Genomic DNA, 20,767 nt, shown 5'->3' with positions numbered 1-20,767 from the left:
AACTTATACTTATTAACTCTGAATGTATCTGAAAGTAAAAAACCATTTAACTAAGTTTTCCAAAGTTAGATTAAGTTGATAAAAAAGTTGCTACCTACATCTACATATATTCGATTATGGTTTCCTTCTTTTTAATTAACTTAATGACTACCTAATTTTCCCACTTATTTCTTTTTATATGATTTTTCTAAAAATACAAATTAAAAGCAAAATATTTATTTAAGTAGTCTAAAAGAAATAAAAAGAAATCGAAAGTGTATTTCTAAGGTTAAGTTCTGGTTTTCCGTTTATAATTACCTTTGATTTCCCCACCACCAAATGAATAGCTAATTGACTTGCTCCTTTGCTCCTTTTTGCAGATCCACCTCTGGTGACGTTACGCTTGGGCTCAACTTTGACACCGGATGATATCAAGGAAGGCGACGATGTTTACTTCGAGTGTCACGTACAATCGAATCCCCAATGGCGGAAACTGTTGTGGTTGCATAATGTAGGTCGCATTTCGAGTTGGCCAGGAGTGAGCCAGGCGGACTCGCAGACCCGTAGACCCAGGGACTATTACCAATCCATTCGGATCCGGCCCAAACCACTGAAAAGGCATCCCGGGCTGTCTGCTTGGCTGACTCCTTGCATTCGGTTCTGGTTAAGTGTCAATAACATGGCAGGTTGCGTATGCGTTGAGGTGGCTGCTCCGTTAGTCGCCGCCAACGATGTCCTGATGCATGGATCTGCATTTGCTCATTTCAATTCTCGTGGTCTGTCTGCCAGCGGGTTGGGTTGGGATGGTTGGTTTGCCTGTTTTGGGTGGTGCCATTTTAGGGTAAAATAGTTTTGGGATTTGCGGCATTGATTTTGCCGTCGCTCAACTGCAATCCGCAGTCGCTGGGCAATCACTCAGGCCAACTTGCCATCCCACAACCCACATCCTCCCCGCTGGGAGACCCTGTTTGCACACGAGTGTGTTGGCGAGTTTTTGCCTTTCGGATGCGCTTAGCGGATTTTGGCAAATTGAAATTCGAACCCGAGTGGTTTTGAAACAGATTATAGTTGGGCAGCAGTGTAGCTGAATGATCCATTACTGCATTAGTTTTCACTAACGTATAGATTAACAGATTTGAAAATTTAAGACAATAGACTCTAAATAAATTTAACTAGCGGAGCGGCAGCAATTTGATTTGGCTTTAATTTCAGTTACTATAAATACTAAATATTGAACCGTAAATGAAAAAAGATATAAAACAGGTACTTCTAAATCATCTCAGAACACCTTGGCATATCTATTTTTGTTGGAAAATATACATAAATCCATAGGATCAAAACCTCTTCGTTGGTTTTTGGTTTGGAATTTGACTTTTTGTGCAGTGTTGTCACTTGAGCCAGTAATAAAAAATACCCCATGCAACATAATTGTTTACACTGGCACTTGCTTAATTTCAGGGCATTCATCTGGAGCACAATACGTCAGCGAGGGTCATCCGTTCCAACCAGAGCCTGGTACTGCAGAAGATTACGAAACACTACGCCGGGAATTATGCGTGCAGTGCCATCAACGACGAGGGCGAGACGGTCAGCAATCAGCTGCCACTGCGGGTGAAATGTGAGTAGTCCTTCATGTCCTGCATACCCTTTAAACAGAGACTGTGATGCATCAGCGATTTAAAGCATAAATTTGCCAGGCGGCACTTTGTTTGAATGCATCATCTATCCGGGAATGCTGGATGCCCATGCCCCCTGTTCGTGCCCCCTGTTCGTGCCACTCGGAGCGGAGCTCGTCTGTTTTCAGCTTTCTTATCATAAAGTCAGGGCTGCAGCCGTCGCAGTTGTCATACCCCCATACTAAGCCCCCCTTCCCCCTGGCCCACAGCCACGACTCATTTGATGTATTGCAATTTGCCTTTTTCTTCTCCGGGGCTGCTCTTATTTATTTTTTTTTCCTGTTTTTCTGCTGTGCTCCGTCCGTTTTCATTTTACAACTCAGCCCGGGAGTCTTGGCGCAGTTGCACGTCAAGGCTGCGAACAAAAAATATATATTTTTCATTCCGCTCTTTGCATAAATACAACATTTTCCTTGGCTTCGTTTGTCTGGCGCTGTTGCGAATTTCATATGCTTGCCACATGCGTTGGCTTTGGCCATATTTCATAGCAGCTGCAACTGCAGGCGGAATTATGCTTCAATTTAACAGCCCGCGAAAAGTTGCCACCGCTCAACTTATGGAGCCAAAAATTTCCTGCTGCCCTTCTACCCATCCCCGAATTTAAGCAATTTGACAGACGCCTGCTCTGATGAGGATCGTAATGAGCAGGGGGAAAAAGGGGGGGTCCTGGCACTAGCTTAGTCTAGCTGGGTTGTGCTGCTGAGCGATACACATGTAGCTACCACTGCTTTTTCCCGCCTTTCTGAGCCATACAAATTGCTGCTCCAGCTCAAGTACTGCGCACACAGACACTCATATTTTGACAGGCGCATTGCTGCGAGCCATAAATTAAATGGAGTGCGCCTCCATCGCAGTGGTTGGATTTTGCCACTGCCACTGTCTCCGTCAAGGCTTCTACACTTCCTGCACTGAAAAATTCCATTGAATGTCTTTGAAGTTCGGAAGATAAAATTCTCAAAGAAAATATGATGTGCCCTTGCAATAATTTCAACAATATTTTAACAACACCAAGTCCAAATGAGCCCAAATTTGCAAAAAGCATTTAAATTTGTATTATATTTATTATAAAAATATCTTAAGATCTAAATTTTTTGAATGTTGTCGGATAGATAACAGCATTCTGTTTTAGGTAAAATTTTCCACAGTGTGCCATAAATTTGAGATTAAATTCCGTGCTGATTGAGCCACATGAGCACAGTTCCATGTCAGTTGAATGCATAACTTGGATGATGAGCTTAAACCGAGACATTACAGACATATGGTTATAATTAAGCATTACATGAGCCACACAATAATTGATTCAAATAATTGAAAGAGATATCTGGGCAGAGGCCTGAAATGGAAATGCGGCTTAATTCGTGTTAAATTACCTTTTTGGCTTTGTGTCGGAATCCACATTCGTGGCAAACCATACTTGTTGCATTAGCCAAAGGAATTTCCCACAAAGGATCCCATTGAATTCGCCTCATAATTTTGGTCAGTTTTCTACACCCACCTTGCCCGCTGTCACTCAAGTACAGCTTAATTAGCAAAGCGACTAAGTAATCACTCCACATACTTCTCACCCTCGTAATGGTATATATATAATACCACAGTCGGCAACAACAACAACAAAAGCAGGATCCCCGAATCGAGCGTAATTTTCCGGCTAATTAATTACGCCCCTTGGTTTTGTGTACATTTTTGAAGATAAACAATTCATCAGAAATTCAAGTTGCCTTCAAAAATGTGCGAGTGGATGTGCTAGAAAGTAGAGAGAGAAAGAGAAGGGGAGAAAGTCAGCTTACCGACGACAGCAAATTACGCATACGCCACGTGTGCCGTCAGCTAATAATCCTTTAACATTTATGGAACGCCTATTTACCTGGGAAGTACTAAATCATGTTGCCACATTAATTAATTTCCCGTAAAAGAGAAAGGAGGCTTCCCACTGGCAGGCTTTTCCATTGGCATTTCCCTAACCTTGCGACCCTTTTTCACCGACTGACTGACTGACAGCCTGATGCGGAGGCGTCGCGCCTTCGGTCGGTCCCCGCTGTCTAAATCACTTTTGTGCGTTTTTCACCTGCCACGCCCACACACAAAGCCAAATACTTCGGCTCATTTGCCAACGATTTTCGGGACATTATAATGTCCTACAGCTGATAATGTATCTGACTTGTCATTCAACAGGTGCTAGAAAGTGGAAATGCCCGACATAAAGTAAAAGAGTGTGTTTCGGCAAAGTCAGGATATCAGGGGATAAAATGGATTTATATAAAATTTATAGGGCAAGAATATTTTACGAGCTGATTTGAATGGCTTTAATATGATTTTGGTTATGGTTTTACCGAGCTTGTAAGTGTTTGTCTATAATATATATCTATATAGTTCATTGTTTTTGAATACACATGCTGTGTATGAAGACATAAAATAATTAATTGAAAATTGATTTATAGCCCAAGTTGTTTATTAATTTAAAATAAATTTGATCTAAAAAGTTATTGTTTAAGCCCTGAGTTAAAAAAAATACAAAACTTACTCTTTTAGACTAAATAAGACGATGTTAACTTATTGAAAGGAACTCAATGACTACTTAGTCGTTGGAAACTTTTTACGGCATTTCTTTTCAACAAAGCCTCTCAGATGATAAAGCCGTCTGGCATTTTTATTTCTCCCTCTGACTTATCCTAATCTTCTCATTACAGACACACCCGTGTGCAAGCACTCCGACCGCGTGATATTAATTGGCGCCTCCAAGGACGAAACTGTTGAGGTTGTTTGCGAGATTCAAGCCGATCCGCCGCCACGGTGAGTTCAAACAAAAAAAAATTGGAAAAGCTTCCTGCTTATCCTCTCCGCCTAACAACCACCCACCCCCTCCCCTTTGGCCCTCATAATGGTTTTTGCAGTGTTGTAGGCGATTGCTTCCGGTTTCCTGTTGAAAGGAAGTTTGTAAAATTGACAAATGATTGTGATTGTGTGTGCGGGCGCGTGTGTGCGTAGCGGAAAATACAGTTTATTTTGTAGGAAATGTGAGAAAATTTAACAATATTTTTGTTTTCGTTTTGTTTTTTTTTTTTTCATTTTTATAATTTTGTGTTCATTTCTTGGGACTTTTTCTTTTATCCGGTTTTTTGTTTGTCGTTCCTTTTTGTAATTCGTGGCCCCGGACTTTAAATTGTTGATTTTAATTCATTTTAAATGTGCAACTGGCTTTGCCGTTTCCATCTCAGCCAGCTGAAGCTGGGATTTAGTCGGACAGCGGGAATGTGGCCCACTTTAATGTTTTTTTAATGAGGCCACACCACTGCGGCCCGGCCAGCTGCCACTCTTCCTCAGTCCGAGACGTCTGAGGGCTGTCCCTGTCTTGTCTTGTATTTAATTTCAATTTTTTTCCGCCGCTGTTGTGCTGCGTCTTGTGCTGACGCTTTATGCTAAAATAATTAATCATTAGCCGGCGGAAAATATGCGAAGCCTTGGCCAAGGCAGCTGCGGCGCCGTGTAATTGTTGTGGCTGCTGGTGGCTGGAAAATATCGAACGAAAACTCGCTGTGGAGCATGGCGTGAACATTAAAAAGCTGCTGCAAGCTTTTAGGCTGGCCCCTAAGGGAAAGGACTCGGCGGCGATGTGGGGGCGACAAGTTAATTTATCAGCATTTAAACGCCTGACAAGCGGCGGGGTAAAAAATGTATTACCACAGCATGTTAATGTATTAAAATTTAATCAAAACTGTTGCAGAATTTACCTAAGGAATTGAAGTTGTCTATCTAAGAACTATAAAACAAGTACAGCAAAACCATGATCTATTGTTATTTACTTGAAATATTTTTAATAAATAAGCACAGTTTATTTTTATGAATTATTTATAGCATTTAGAAGGCTAATAATTCAAAATAATTAAAATCTATTGGGAAAAAAAAGAAAAAAAAAGTTATACGAGTATAACAAATATTAAAGTTACCTAACGAAAGGCCGAGTATAAAAATTCCGAAGATGAATTACCAGAAATAAATCAAAGATACTGGCATTGTTGTTGACATCGAGTATTTCTGTTCAAAGTTGCATTCATCGGCCCGTATATTTTCTGTATCTTATTGATTTCATTTACCTTTCACCCATGTCGATTTTTAAATGGATTTCTGTTTTTATTGATTTACGTTTATTTTTGCACTGCCAAGATGGGAAAGCGTCCGACCGAATATGTCAGAGATAATTAACCTTTTAAAAGGCTTTCAAATGTGTGAGTTTCTGTCCGAGGACTGGATTCTTTATCCTTCAATGTGCCTGGGTGTGTTGTGCGCGCTTAACCTTTAATATTTTAACAAGCTATTTTAAAAATGGAAAACTTCGCAAACATGTTTCACTCGCCGACCCCTTTTCCGTTCCCCATTTTACCTGTCCTTTTTTGTCGCTGTCGCTCGGCCTGCCTTCTGCACACACACACTTCTGTCAAAATGTCAACGCAACTTACTCACACATGTGCACAAACATTTTGCAGGACTTTTCGCTGGAAATTCAACAACTCGGGCGAAACTCTGGACGTGGGCAGCGAACGATTCAGCGTGAACGGCAGCCGCAGCATTTTAAAGTACACACCGGTCACAGATCAGGTAAACACGCCGATTCGTCCCCTCTCTCACTATATATATATATATATATGTTTGTATGTATATGTGTGGAGTGTCCACAGCGGAGACCGAAGTCAGCTCCGGGCAATTAAGCAAGAGCCGCATTTTAAATAATAAATAAATATGTATTTGCAGGATTATGGCACACTGTCGTGCTGGGCCTCCAACGAGGTGGGCACCCAGCAGCATCCCTGCCTCTTCCAAGTGGTCCTCGCAGGTGAGTTTTCACGGGCAGAGGGGAATAAAGTCACAATGCCAATGGTCTACAATCAGTGGTTGCGATAAAGAACTCTGAGACTTAAGCCCATGAGACTTAAGCCCATGTTTTAACATTAATTGGACTCCTATTTGAGAAAAACACTTTACAAATATATCTTTATGTTTAACATGAACATCTATTACAGTCTATGGACATTCCAATTATCTTGAATATTTTTACGAATTTTCTTGCTTAAAAACGAAATCTCTTCGTTTTAAACATTGAATTTTCACCATTACTGATATAATCATTAATAATAGAAATTATTAAAATCAAAATATATATTAAAGTAATTCAATATAGCGTTGCTTTAGTTTCAAGATAAATCAATTTATCAATTCCTGGAAAAGCTGTAGGACTTTGAAGACTTAATCATATACCTCTAAATAATTTTTAACAACATTAATTATCCATGATGGGCAAAGAAGCGAAAACCGAAAAATGCTCCGCTCTTGCAAAACCTTTTTATGGTAGTAAAAATCCCCATATGCAAGCCGACAGGATACTCGGTTTTTGCCTTCCCGTCGGCGCTGTTTGCTGGTTGCTTCATTACGTGCAATTTGACCTTAACATGTTAATGCCGCATGCAAACACAGGCGAACTGAGTACTCCGAACTGGGGGGCATACCTCCGGAACAACGGACGGACAGTGAGTCATACCGAAAACCAGCAAAACCAGAGATGGGCCATTGTGCATTTTTGGGGTTTGGGGATTGGGATTCCATTCGGACAAAAAGGATCCAATGCTCATGTTCCAACCTTTGACTTTTCTCGATTCCGATTTCGATTCCGATGCTGATGCTGCTGGCTGCTGCTACTTGTTAATTTCCTGCGTAACGTGGACCAACATAAATCTGATTCCCGGATGCGAATGTGTGTGCGGAATGCAAATCCCATTCCGATTCCAGCCCTGCCGAATGCCGTCAGCAATTGTACCGTCTTTAACCGCACCGAGCTGAGTGTTGACATACAGTGCATACCGGGCTATGACGGCGGCCTCCCGCAAATATTTGTGCTGGAAATGTTTTCAACACGCACCGGCATCACCAGGTAAGCATATTAATCAACTATAACTACAACTGCCAGGGGGCGTGGCCGGGTCGCTTTCGCCCCTTCCGCTCGGGGGCCTTGATTTTAAGCCGCTTATGTCCGGTCCAACTTGACCCGGAGCCCAGATATAGAACATATGTCAAACAAATGGCCCCATATCGTTTCGGGAAAAACACATTTCGCATTCATGCATGTGCCTGGGCCTTAACCTTCGGGCGCGCCAGTGAAATAGTACGAGCTTTAATCAAATAGAGCATAGGAAATGTCCAATTTGGGTAATCAAATATGTCTTGAAACAAATTTATAACAACTACTCAACGGATCTCTTGAATGATTTCTATTGTTCTTTTCTAAATGATATCGACTTTGTTCCAACGAAACGAAGTTAACAATTTTACCTTTTTATATTAGTTATCCTGAATAAAAATAGATACAATTTTAATTTGAATTATTTATGATGACCTACTTAACCTGTCCCTCAGGCTCCTTGTATTTTTGTAGATACTAGCTTTTACAAAGACTAATATAATTAATGAATGGGCTATTTTGCTGTATCAATTATTGCTTTAACAACCATTAGTTCCCGACAATATCGAATTTAAATCTCTGCTAAAGCTTGAGGGCTAATAATTACGTATGCATGGTCATGTTTAGCTGAACACCTTTGCAACCCCACAACTCGAATCAGAGCCACAGTCGGAAGATGTCTGCAGTTGACGCCCCCACAAAGACAGATGTACCAGCATGATTTTATTCAATAATAGTTCGGGCTCACCGTACGCAATAGTGGATGGGAGATGGTAAATGTATTTCAAGTGCTTTTACCTCATAAGATATGTATGGAGCACTCCATGTAGGTGTGTAATTAGGCGTGAAACAGCTCGCTCTTGGGCAGGCTGTGTTTGTCTTCAAATCGGTCCTCAAGCCATTGCATTCATAGTGGATATTAAATGCTTATACATGTTTATCATAAATGGGGAAATCAAATTCATATGCGCACATAACATTATGCGAGGGTTGTCTTCATTTCATTTTTCTTTCGCATAAATTTGTGCCAAATTTTCGGTTTGAGGCAAGGCCAAATAAACATTTTATTATTAAAAACAAGAAAGGAAAGCTAACTTCGGGCGGAGCCGAAGTTGAAATACCCTTGCAGAATATTCTGCAAATTATGTTCTCCAAAATAATTCATATGATGCATTCTTAATACTCATAAAAAATCCCAACTTCCTAACTTTAAAAACACCAAAGTTATGGCATTTCCGATCAATCAGTTATATGGCAGCTATAAGATATAGTCGTCCGATCCTTATGAAATTTGGTAGGTCGGATTAATTGGCCAAATATATAACCCATAGAAAATCCCAACTTCCTAACTTAACAAACACCAAAGTTATGGCATTTCCGATCAATCAGTTATATAGCAGCTATAGGATATAGTCGGCCGATCCTTATGAAATTTGGTACGTCGGATTGATTGGCCAAATATAATACCCATAGAGAGTCCCAACTTCCTAACTTAACAAACAGCAGAGTTATGGCATTTCCGATCAATCAGTTATATGGCAGCTATAGGATATAGTCGGCCGATCCCGGCCGTTCCGACTTATATACTGCGTGCAAAGGAAAGAAGGGTGTGTGCAAAGTTTCAATTCGAAATCTTCAAAACTGAGAGACTAGTTCGCGTAGAAACAGACAGACGGACAGACAGACGGACAGACGGACAGACGGACAGACGGACAGACGGACAGACGGACAGACGGACAGACGGACAGACGGACATGGCTATATCAACTCAGGAGGTGATCCTGATCAAGAATATATATACTTTATAGGGTCGGAGATGTCTCCTTCACTGCGTTGCACACTTTTGACCAAAATTATAATACCCTCTGCAAGGGTATAACAAAGACATCATCCAAGCAAAACAAAGAAAGCGAAAGGAAATTGAAGCCCAACGAAAAACGCAACAAACATCGTCATCAATGTTAAAATGTTTGGCAAAAATATATATAGACATTGAACCCTAATATTTCAGAACTTTGGGAGGAAAGGATTTCAGGGGATCGAAGGGGCAGACAAGTCAAAGCCGCATTCGTTGGCAAAGGCATCAAATTCAAATTGAGGTCATGATTGGAAAGAGCGCATATCTTATGAAAAAGGGGAGGGGTGGGCAAAAGTGCTTGGGGTTAGGAAAACATGCCAGTGAAAAAAAAAACCCGTAAAAATGCCAAAGGAAAAGGGCTGCCAAAAAGTATTTGTGGCATTGGCTTCTGCTCAGGCCGCACATTTGATTAAGGGCTTAATGCCGTTGATTTCCCGGCCATTTCGTTTGATTTAATTCGCAATCATCTCGAGCCCATGCCGCTGCCAATAAACCCTTTGTCCCGATCCTTCCTTGCAGATTCAATTTGAGCAACGCCGAGGAGGCGCTCTTCTCGCTGGAGAACCTGGACACGCTGACTTCGATGATGGTCCAGGAGAACAATTCGCTGCGGCTGCGGATCTACTCGTACAACCAGAAGGGCCGCAGTGCCGCTTATCTGCTGCCCGATTTCATAATTGGCTCAACAGCTTACAAGACAGGTGAGTGGCACAACCAGTAGCCGGCAACCAGATGGCGCCGTCGAAAAACGAACAGCACATTTTGCCCTGATTGATGGATGATGGTCCACGGATGCTGGATTTGGGAATGCCTGAATGCCAGAAAGCTGGGAGGGATTGGGCTGCTCCTCGAGAGCGTGGGCGGGCTTATGCTTTTGACAAGTGAGCAGCTAGCATCTGATGGACGCAATATGCCCAGAATTATATCGGCTTCTTTGGCCCAGCCAGTGATTTCCTTGCCTGCATTAATCCCATGCAGGCAATAGGCCTCGTTCCCCTCCCCCCTCCCCACACAGCCCCTGCCGGTGACACCTGACAGGTGGGCTCCTCCGCCAGTCATCTGCAGTACTTACGCAATCAACATGCCTGCCTGAAGGGCCCATCCCATCCCATTCCTGCCATCCTGCGATGGCGTAAAATATGTGTAAAATTACTTTTTGACATGGGCGGATCCAGTCAGTCCTTGAACAGTGGATCGTTTTCTTAAGGTATTGAAAGACCAAAAAAAAAAATAAATGCCAGATGAATTCAAAATGCTGGAAATAGCATGAATTATTAATGCGAATTACAGGCAGCTTAAAATGTATTACCACATATGGTTACACTTAATGTTAAAAAAAAATTTGATAGCTAAAAATATTTGCTCTTATTCATAAAACACTGTGTTTTTTAATGAAGAAGCAATGAAACTACACAGAAAATACTCAAAGTAATCATTTAAAATTTGGGCTCCCAAGGGAAAAACCTCTTCACATTTAAACTCTGATTTATGTACGGCTTTTCCCATCGTCCTTCAAACCAATTAATCATAAATCGTCCCCTTCTTATGTCCTCAATTCACATATTACTCATGGTAAAATTGCGCTCTTTGCTCTTCTCTTTTCATGTGAATTTCCTTGGCTAAAAATAAAACCGTCAAATGTCGACAAATTTAACGTTCTGCCCACCGATGAAACCAAATTCCTTAACTACCACTTCCATCGGCAATCAATTCGATGTGTGGATATGTGGCACTGCAATGGCGATGGCTTGATGGCAATCCATCTAAAACCCGATGATGATTTATGAACGTCGATTGTCAACCTGTAATTACGCGAATAACAACAAACAGACGACGATGTAACACTGACATTGTCGCCGGTGATTGTCGGCAGTGTCCTGACCATCATAATTATTGGTGTGGCAATCGCGATACGAATATTCGTGGTGACATTTGTGCACAATTTGCGACGGAATCGTCAACACGGCAGCAAGGCCACCGCCGCCGGAGTAACCGCCCAGCCCAGCGATGTCTTCAAGGTGAGTTTCGCATGGATTGACGACCCCTCAGCCACCCACGTTCCCCCACATTTTCCGAGCAATTAATGTACGTATTATTTTGTCGTTCGACGCTTTTCCCGCAGGGCGGAAACTTGGAAAAGCCACGATGGCAACACACGGACATAAAAACGAAATCATCAGAGGATTTGGTTGAGGACGAACGTGATCCGGACGTAATACCATCGCAATATGGTAAGATTATAAACAGTTCCAGACACTTTATCGAGACACTTGACTTGTAAGGAGATTGTGTAAAAGGTTAAAATATGTATAAAACAATTGCTTTCGAATGAAATGAACAACATACATTTTTGTAGAAAAATGAATTGAAAAATCGAACTAAATTTGGAATATTTTTATTTCAGATATTTTATAAATCAGTTATTTTATTCCCAAATTTTTTGGAGTGTAAGGCAAGCAGCTGTCACTTGCGCGAATAGCTCAATTTCGGTTTGGTTTTTAATGTCATCCCGCAAGTCAAGTGTCCGCGGAAGTAACCGAGAGTAAAGCTGCTTTTTTATAGTGTGCATTAAACTTTAATCAAATTTTATGGCCACTTTTCCGACATTTACTTTCATGTGTTTCGCAATCGCAATGGCAATCGCAATTCGCTATCTCCACATCCGGCTCCATTGTTCTTTGGCGACCCGCAATCGTAATCAATCTCATCAACACAACAACAATACGACCGACGCTAAACCAAACGAAACCAAACCAAACGAAACGAAACCGAACCGACCCAATCCAATCCAATCAACCAATGCAATTTTCTTTTAATCGTAAATATTTTTAACGACGCAACCCGCCAACCTAACACACGGACACGAAACGTGGCTGCTCATCAATAAATTTCAATCAAGCAGTCGGCGGCAGCAGCGCCGGCAGCAGTGGCAGCAACGCCTCCAATGTGGGCAGCACCACCGCCGGCACGGCCACGGGCAGCAGCACCTCCACGGCGGTGGTGTCCTCGGTGGCGAATCCGGCCGCATCCGCAGGATCAGGAGCAGGAGCCGGAGGAGTGGCACCATCGACATCTGCCACTGATGCCCATCAGTTTGCATCGGCCACATCGGCGGCAGGAGGTGGCGTGTCCAAGTGGTCACCCAATGGCAACGTAAGTACTCAAATGAACAACGGCATTGCCTGGCTTGAAATACATAGTTGATTTGGGGACAAGTAAAAGTAGTCACTTAAAACTTTCTTACTTTTTATGGGAACTTAACACTTTATAAATATGTAACTAAAATACAAAATAGATTAATACAAATCAGAACATTATTGGCGAGCTAGGCCAATTTGCTTTATCTTTTATAAATCTTGTTTATTTGTTGATGCTTTTTAAAAAAATATATTTAGAAAATGGGTACTAAACTAAAAACTAGATTATTTCCAATAATTTTAAAACTGAAATAAAATACATATATATTTGGAACATACTTAAAAAAATTTTCCTTAAATTTTGATCAGAATTTAAAAGTAGGAAAATTGATTTTTGTAAGTTTATTATCTTTTCAAAGAATTAGCAAGGGAGGCCTGTAATTTCGCCGCTATAATTAACTTACCGTGTGAAAGAGAAATAGGTCTTTAAGTTAATAAGAGTATATATTAAACGGAAAACCACACAAAGCACTCATCACTTGTGATAGATTGTGAAATAATTAAAACTTGTCACCTCAGGGAATTTGTTCTTGTGTGATAGGCAACAGCAGATGAAAGTTGGACAAAGTCTTTTGTCATTTGTGCTTTGCTTTACTCTCCGTAATGCAATTTGATTTGGCAAGGTTTGTTGCCAACAGTCCGTCTGTCTGTGAGTGTCTCTCGGAGCTTCTAGGTAGTCCAGATAGTTATAAAAAACCAGATAGTCTGTGAATCCAATCCGAACTGGCCCAGTTGGAGCGTTTAACGTCTGTCAGTTGTCAGTTGTGGTTCGTATTAACTGGGCTACTTTTGCCCAGACTCCGACTTTCCGTTTGGCCCTTTGTCTTGGCAATCTGGTCGGTGCACTGAAAGCAATCAACTACTCGAATTGTCAAATTGCTAAACAGAATCCCTGGCAGTCTGCACAGTCCGAGGAGGCGGACGTGGGCTCCCCAAACACCCGACTGTATTAAAAAAAGCTTTCAAACTGTCACGGGCTCCTTCGAAATTCCCACTCTTTTTGCCCTGCCACTCAGGTTATAAATAAAAATCCATTGGCTAAATCGGGGGATAACGTGCAGCTTGGCTGCCGGGCTCAGAGGTAATTGCGAGATTTTTAAAACACAATATATCATGTTGAGAGGGCCGTAATCAATCAATTTTTGCTCTGCATTTGTATTGAGCACGAAACATCGGTGTTGGATGCCCAAATCCGTGAAGAAGTTGCGCATCTACAGCAATTTTTTTAAGCTTGTTTTTTCAGCTGATGGATGGCGTGGCTCTTAGAATGGCAACAGGTGTGGTGATGTGTGCACTGCATCTGGAATCAATGTCAAAGAAAGCAATCTGCTATCAACGTTGAGAAAATATGAACGGGATTTCAATCTATTTAAATGCATTTTATTTAAAATGCATAACGTTCATTTAATTCACTAAATAGATTTCTCTTGATCCTAACAGCTCTTGAATTATTTAGTAAATTATTCCCACAAAAATTAAATCCCAAACACGGCGATTGCTTTCCGTATAATAAATTTTATTACTACATTGACTTATTTTACTATTTTGCTGTATTTTCCATATTTTTTGCGTTTGCTTTTTTGCCGACCATTCATTCGAGATTAGAGTGTCGGCCAAAACACATTTGTTTTCATTTCATTAAGTTCGCAATTAGAATTTATTTATGGGCTACCCCCTTGTCTGAATTTTGCACATATGAATATTCAAATATATATATTTATATATGTGTATGTATATATCTCCTTTATGCGCTGACAACAGTCGAGATCCCCGAAAGCCATTACCATAAGCTGTGCGAACGAGATTAGAGCCGGGAAACGGCCATATGCATCGGCCATGACCAATTGACTGCCAGTCCGCGAATATATGTATATATATCACTAATCTGGCCAAAAACATTAGCCCCAAGCCCGATCCCCGGCCGGTTCTGAACCAATTTGCAATGCAGAAAAAAACCCAAAACAGAAGTAGCTGGGAAATCAGCCAACGCTGCGGTTTTACCACCCGCTCCATGCCGCATTGCATTCGAAAACCCCCAGATAACAAAGTATCCGATTCCGTGCCCGAATCGGATACGGAGTAGGGCTGAAAGGGAATTTCTGTTTCATTCCGTAAATGGGATTTGCTGCGCAGATTTCAATTACATTTAAATTACCATTCCGGGCAGGCTTAAAATGCGGTTGGTTGGGCGGCGATGCCGGCCAGTGGGCAATCGCAGCATAACTCAATTCGTTAATTAAATAATTTTAAATATTGCCAACCATAACAGCCGAACATACCGGTTAGCAGCCCCCATTCTCCCGTCACCTGGAAATTGCATTGAGATTTCAATTAGATTTTCATTTCGCTTTGCCAGACGGCAAAATAAAAATTGGCAAATAACAAAGCATTGGTCGGCAGCATTTTTGATGTTCCAGCCGAAAATCGAGTACTTTTTATAATCATTTGAGCTAATTGGATTTCGCAGGAGGGAGGGGGAAACAGATCAACAAATCGTTGTTTTTAATATCGCACTGGTATCTTTTTTCTAACTTGGCTTAACTAAATTTCAATCTATATTGCTTAATTGAATTTATTAGTAATGACTTTTTGCAATTCATTAGTCAGGGAAAATGTTTTATTTGTCACTAATAACAATATATATATGTTTGTAATTATTTGTGCTGATTTTTTATTGATTTTATGTTTAAGTAATCTGTTATTAATTAGTAACATGAATTATTTAAAAAAATCACCCAAAATTCGTTTACAGAATTTCCGATTTCTTTAAGAGTTTAAAATTGTTCAAGGAAACGTCAAATTTGATTTTGTTCGTGTGAAAAACTTAAGAGTGGTGGTGCATAAAAGTTTCTGGGCGAATGCCTTCAAGTGCTAGATTAAGTTACACCCGGAAAAAAGTTATATTGTAACTTTTATTTTATATCAATAACTATGTTAGTTTAAAACTATGTTTACAAATGATTTGTTTATCATTCCGGCTGCAACTACTCTTTAAGATCTTCTTTGCCTTCTGGCTTAAATATATTTTCCTGCATATTAAAATAAAGGAAAGATTGATTAGTTTTAAGTGGTTGTGGAAAATACTTAACTTTTATTCCCAAAAAAATTATTTTAGAGCCTATTAAAATTCTTAAAATAAGTAAGCACAAAACTAAAAATTACTGTTTAAAAGTGCTCTTAACGGTTGGTTTTAAATAGTTGATTTTAATTTATTTATTTATACACTTATAATCTTACATTTGAGTTAAAAAAAGCTATTTCTCTGAGTGTATCTATGTCTCCATCTGCTGTGCCTTGCAGGTGACGACGACGATGCTGTCCGGCGATGCGGTGAATGCAACTGTCACCTACAATCAAATCAACGCACAGCGGGCGCAACTCCTGGCGGCGGTGGCTGCGGTGGGCGGTGGATGCAGCAGCACCGTAATCTCGCCCAGCAGCAGCATTCTGGGCGGCCTTGGCAAGCCGCTGGGCATGGGCATGGGCCTGGGCATGGGAGTGGGTGGCATGGGATCGCCCACCTCCCTGTCCTCGACGGCCACGCTGGCGGCCCACTTGCAGCCGGTGCACAGCAGCGGGGTGGGCACATTGCCACCAGGACTCGGCAGCGGCGGTGGCTACATAATGAACGCCTACGCCAGCGGACGGCTGCATCATCCACCCGGTGGTGGGGCAACGGGCGGGGGCACGGCCACCCACACCGCCACCCTGAACAGGCACCACCACCAGCAGCAGCAGCACCACCACCACCCGCACCACCAGCAGCCACACCACTCGGGCTCCAGCCTGCTGATGGGCAGTGCTGGTAGCGTCATGGGCGTGGTGGGATCCACCACGACAGCCACTACGTCCTGCAACTCCTCGCAGGACCTGGATGACAACATAAACATCAATGCGATTAAGGATTGCCTGATGACGCAGCGAGTGCCCGAGAGTTGTGTCTAAACGTGGTCCTGGAAGTGGCGCAAATATGTATTTATTGTGTAGGAATATAAATCTATGTCATGACAGGATTGTGGCAGTTTTCACATTCATTTAAAATTAAAAACAACTTCATTTCTGATATAATTTATTTTTAACACATAAATTATTCATCGTTATTTACTTTTAAATATATTTATCTTTATAAATGTGCATTTTTCCCTTTAAAATATTTCAGTTGACTGAAAATTACATTTTAATTTTAATTTGAACCCCTTTTAATATGAAAACTGAAACAAGCCTGTACTCTTCTCGTTAAGGTGCTGTGCATATATAATCTAACATTTAAGTGAAATGTGGAGTAGTGAAAGCCGAACATAAACTGACTGGAAACCGTCATATCTTCTGGTTCAATAGCATATCCCTTGTTATATCAAACTAAAAGAGGAAAAAGTAACGATCACTATCATAATCTGAGGAGATTTGTTGGATTCATTGTTAGCTTCGAAACTGCCTTTAAAAATCCTTTTCTGAATGAAACAAATATGGAATCTGGTAATATTTTCAAAAAATTGGCTTCGTTTCGAACAAACAATGGGTAGGGTTAATTGGATGGAAAACATTTACAACACAGTTAAACACACACTTTATTTTAAGGAAACTTCAAGAAGACTCAAAAAATTTAGTAGCTAAATATTTTGTAGCTAAAATATTTCAGAAACGAGACATAAATATCATAGGATAACTTGTAAATAATATAAATTTGTGGCATAGAATATAGGCAAATTGTATAAAGAGAATATTAATCAGACCCAAAGATCCTCTGTTGTTGTATATAAAAAATTGATGATTGTAAATTTATCGAAGTTTATGTTTGAGATGCCGTCTTAACCGGCCAATGGTCCTGCTTAGAGCTAAAAGAAATACTAAAGTTAAATGTTTCGAAGAAAAAGCGTTAGATTTAGGCTACAATAGACATAGAAAATGAAAGAGTTTAAAATGTGCTAGGCTAACAGAATTAAGCAAAAATATCAATAAATACATTTAGCTAAGTCGAAGAATAATGTGAAAAAAAACAAACAAAATTAAGTATCGGAATGTAAACAAAGGGCGAAAAGTAAATATAGATCAACTACAAAAAACCAAAAGAGTTAATTAATTATTTGCGAATCCCTTTGCGGTTCAAACTTATTTGTTTGAAATCTAATTTGGAAGTTGAAACCAACTTTTTTGGTTTTCGTTTTAATTTGCACTTTTTTGTGGAAAGCAGCTTGGACACATGTCCGAAATCCTATCCAGCCCCAGTTGGCCAATTTAAATCGCCACTCAAACTGGGATGTGCAGCCCGTCCCTGCGGTTCGCATGGCAACCACAATTCCCAACACCCGCAAGACAAACCGCAAGTGCCAAGCGAAAAAACTACTTAAAATTTCATATGCTCTCGGCCCTTGTTTTCCCCTCCACTGGACTTGCCTCATTAGTAAATCAAATTTATACGTGGGTGGTTGAAAATCCGAACCACACCCACTCACCCGTTCACCAACTGAAATGGTCAACCACATGGAACGTTGGATCTAAGTTGAATCGACAGTCTGAATAAGGAAACAAAAAGCGGAAAGCTGGTGAAATAGGAGCCACTCAACATTATATCGACAAGTCGAACGGTGACAAAAGAATTAAGCTAGTAATTATTTGTTGAAGGACACTCTAACTTATAATTATTACAGTTGATTACTGAATAATTATATGGCGAGCAACTTCAGGTAAGATAATATGTTTATTTTAACCCTTAATTAAACATGAATATAATTAATAAATAAAAATATATCAATTGTGAATTCCCAATTAATAAAGTAAGTAATCAAAGAATTTATGGAGTTTTCGGTCAATTGCCTTTTGAACTAGACCGAAATTCTGTGTACCGCTCTGGCAGTATTTGATTACTATTTGCTTTCATGTCATCGCCTGATAGATATCACTTCACACGTTCTATCCACAACAATAATAACAGAAAAAAGGAAAAACGAAGAAAGCTAGGAAAAGAATAAAGAAAAACCATCCCCCAATTGCCTTGAGGTCAGAAAATGTAAATAAACGGATTGCACCCGGCTCAGTTCATGAATAAAGAAAAGCAAAAAAATAAGTCTTTAATAGAAAAAGCAAAAGGAAATAATTGGAACAAAATTATGCGCGTGATTTATGCTTTTGTTGTTCTCGACCAGTCTGTTTGTGTTAGCCTTATTGATTTTTCCGCCCCAACTATGTGTGAAAATTAAATTCCCGTTTACAGTTTTCCCTCCATTAGCGATTACCACCCCCACTCCCCTCCTAATTTGAGTTCGCGACCGCTGGAGGCGACCAGAGAATTGAATTGAAGCGCATTGTGTAAATCAGCGGCTCAATAAAATCCAATAGCCCCGGCAGATTGCGGCTCGACACGCACAGCACCAAGGCAACGAAGTGTCCTGGCTGGGCGGTAAACATAAATTACTGGACGGGGACAATGCTCGTCCTTGGCAGTGGCTAAGTTTTGATAGGCATCATAATAAATGGCAAAAGTGACAGCCTGACGTCAGTGATCCGAAAAGCTTGAACCCGTTCACAATCCTCTAAGCTGATTGACTTGAAAAGTTTGCTATAAATTAATAGGCATAAAAGGGTGTTCTGGACAGCGGGGATTGTCAACAGCAGATAAAGTTTTTACTGAAGCAAGGATATTTGTTATAATGATGATAATATAATAAATTTAATTCCAGAAAGTTAGACTTACGAGAAAAATATAATTCATATCACAATTTAATAATTAATGCGCACATAATTAATTTGTATTGCACATAATCAATAATAGATTTTCTTATGCTAAATAAATGAGGTAGTAAATAAAAATTATGATTTATATTGCAGGAAAAATGTAGTACATTATATAAATTTATAAGTTTATAAAATTTATATTAACTTTTTATATGGTACAAATTAATGCATAGATTAAAAGTATAAACAAAAATATTTTCCGGAAGCATTAATTTCATATTGGTGGCGGGGAATACTCTTAATCCGGAATCTCCCCGCCGGATGCTTTCTTTGTTCATTATCGAACTTTCCGACGTTATAACGTTATAACACTTGCAGGGCCAAAGCCGAAGCCAGCGCCGCCGCCAGAGTATTACCACAGGGAAGCCGCTTTGGCAAATTAACTAATGACCCCATGTCGGGGATGCAGGGGGCTAAGAATTGAGTCGGAGTTGAGTGCGGAGGGGCAGAGGGGGGGTTATGGGGATTCCGGCGGATTGTTGCCGGGAATCAGCAGATGGCGGGGGGCGTTTGTTTAATTGTCGTGCGACCCGCTTTTTGCTCCGTTTTAATGAGTCAATTTAAATTCCGATTTCGATTACGGGAAAAGCGTTTTTCGAGCTGCTGATGGTCCGCACACACACAGCTGAGGCCAAATCGATGTTCATTAGCAGAAGGCGAGCCACGCCCCTGCCGCCTTCTTTGTTCCACGGCTTCCGTTCGCAGCACTCTTTATTTTGCCCTCTGACCTGCCATTGTCAACGCAATTAGCAGCGCGAACGAGACGGGAGTTTTAAAGTTAATATTGGTTTTTGTTTTTAGCATTCAAATGACTTCGCACGTTCTGCACAAGGTGGCGGATTGAAACGTATTCCGCGATCCCTCGGGCGAAGGTCGAACCCATCATAATTGGAGCATTTAGAATTTATTACAATTTCAATTGTAATGCAGTCCTATTTTAGTGGTTTTTAATTAAAAGCCAACCACATTTTTTGTTAGTTAAATTAATGGGCAAATGAGTATAAAAGTATGCCACTTTATTTTAATTTTTAAATTTGTTTTTTTTTTGTTAGCTGGCAGTTTTAATTAAAACATCAGGGTTTTATTATTTGATTTATTGCGCCATCTGACAGGCCACAATAATCGCCGTAAACAAATGCATATGTAATTGCATATTTGAACTCAATTAACCCGTGACTTGACCGCACAAATTTTGCAAATTTGTCAACCCAATCGCAGTAAAGGCGGCAAAGTGGGTGGCCGACGGGCGGTCCTCCTGGCAAAGGCCATAAATCTCGGCCTACACTTTCAACTTGACCCCAACGGAGTCGACTCGATGTCGTTGGAAACGCAGCGCTGCATGAAATGAAATTTAGCGCAACGGCCTCCTTCCATATGC

General features: G+C 40.6%; 1 protein-coding gene across 1 annotated transcript in view; it reads left to right on the top strand.

Moving 5' to 3' along the window:
• Window positions 1–16,783, top strand: part of LOC108046499 (neural cell adhesion molecule 1) — a 67,361-nt gene extending 50,578 nt beyond the window's left edge. The window contains exons 10-20 of the mRNA XM_017126204.2: window positions 360–490; window positions 1,438–1,597; window positions 4,343–4,445; window positions 6,137–6,248; window positions 6,402–6,483; window positions 7,434–7,575; window positions 9,980–10,161; window positions 11,291–11,478; window positions 11,583–11,691; window positions 12,363–12,613; window positions 15,958–16,783. Coding sequence (XP_016981693.2) covers window positions 360–490; window positions 1,438–1,597; window positions 4,343–4,445; window positions 6,137–6,248; window positions 6,402–6,483; window positions 7,434–7,575; window positions 9,980–10,161; window positions 11,291–11,478; window positions 11,583–11,691; window positions 12,363–12,613; window positions 15,958–16,602 — 2,105 coding nt within the window. The 3' untranslated portion in view covers window positions 16,603–16,783. The remainder of the gene's footprint in view (window positions 1–359; window positions 491–1,437; window positions 1,598–4,342; window positions 4,446–6,136; window positions 6,249–6,401; window positions 6,484–7,433; window positions 7,576–9,979; window positions 10,162–11,290; window positions 11,479–11,582; window positions 11,692–12,362; window positions 12,614–15,957) is intronic.
• The last annotated feature ends 3,984 nt before the right edge of the window (window positions 16,784–20,767 follow it).

This window comes from Drosophila rhopaloa, unplaced genomic scaffold (genome assembly GCF_018152115.1).
Source record: "Drosophila rhopaloa isolate 14029-0021.01 unplaced genomic scaffold, ASM1815211v1 contig_2, whole genome shotgun sequence".
Lineage (NCBI taxonomy): Eukaryota > Metazoa > Arthropoda > Insecta > Diptera > Drosophilidae > Drosophila > Drosophila rhopaloa.
Note: the sequence above shows the minus strand (reverse complement) of the source record. Positions and strands in the feature narration are given on the sequence as shown.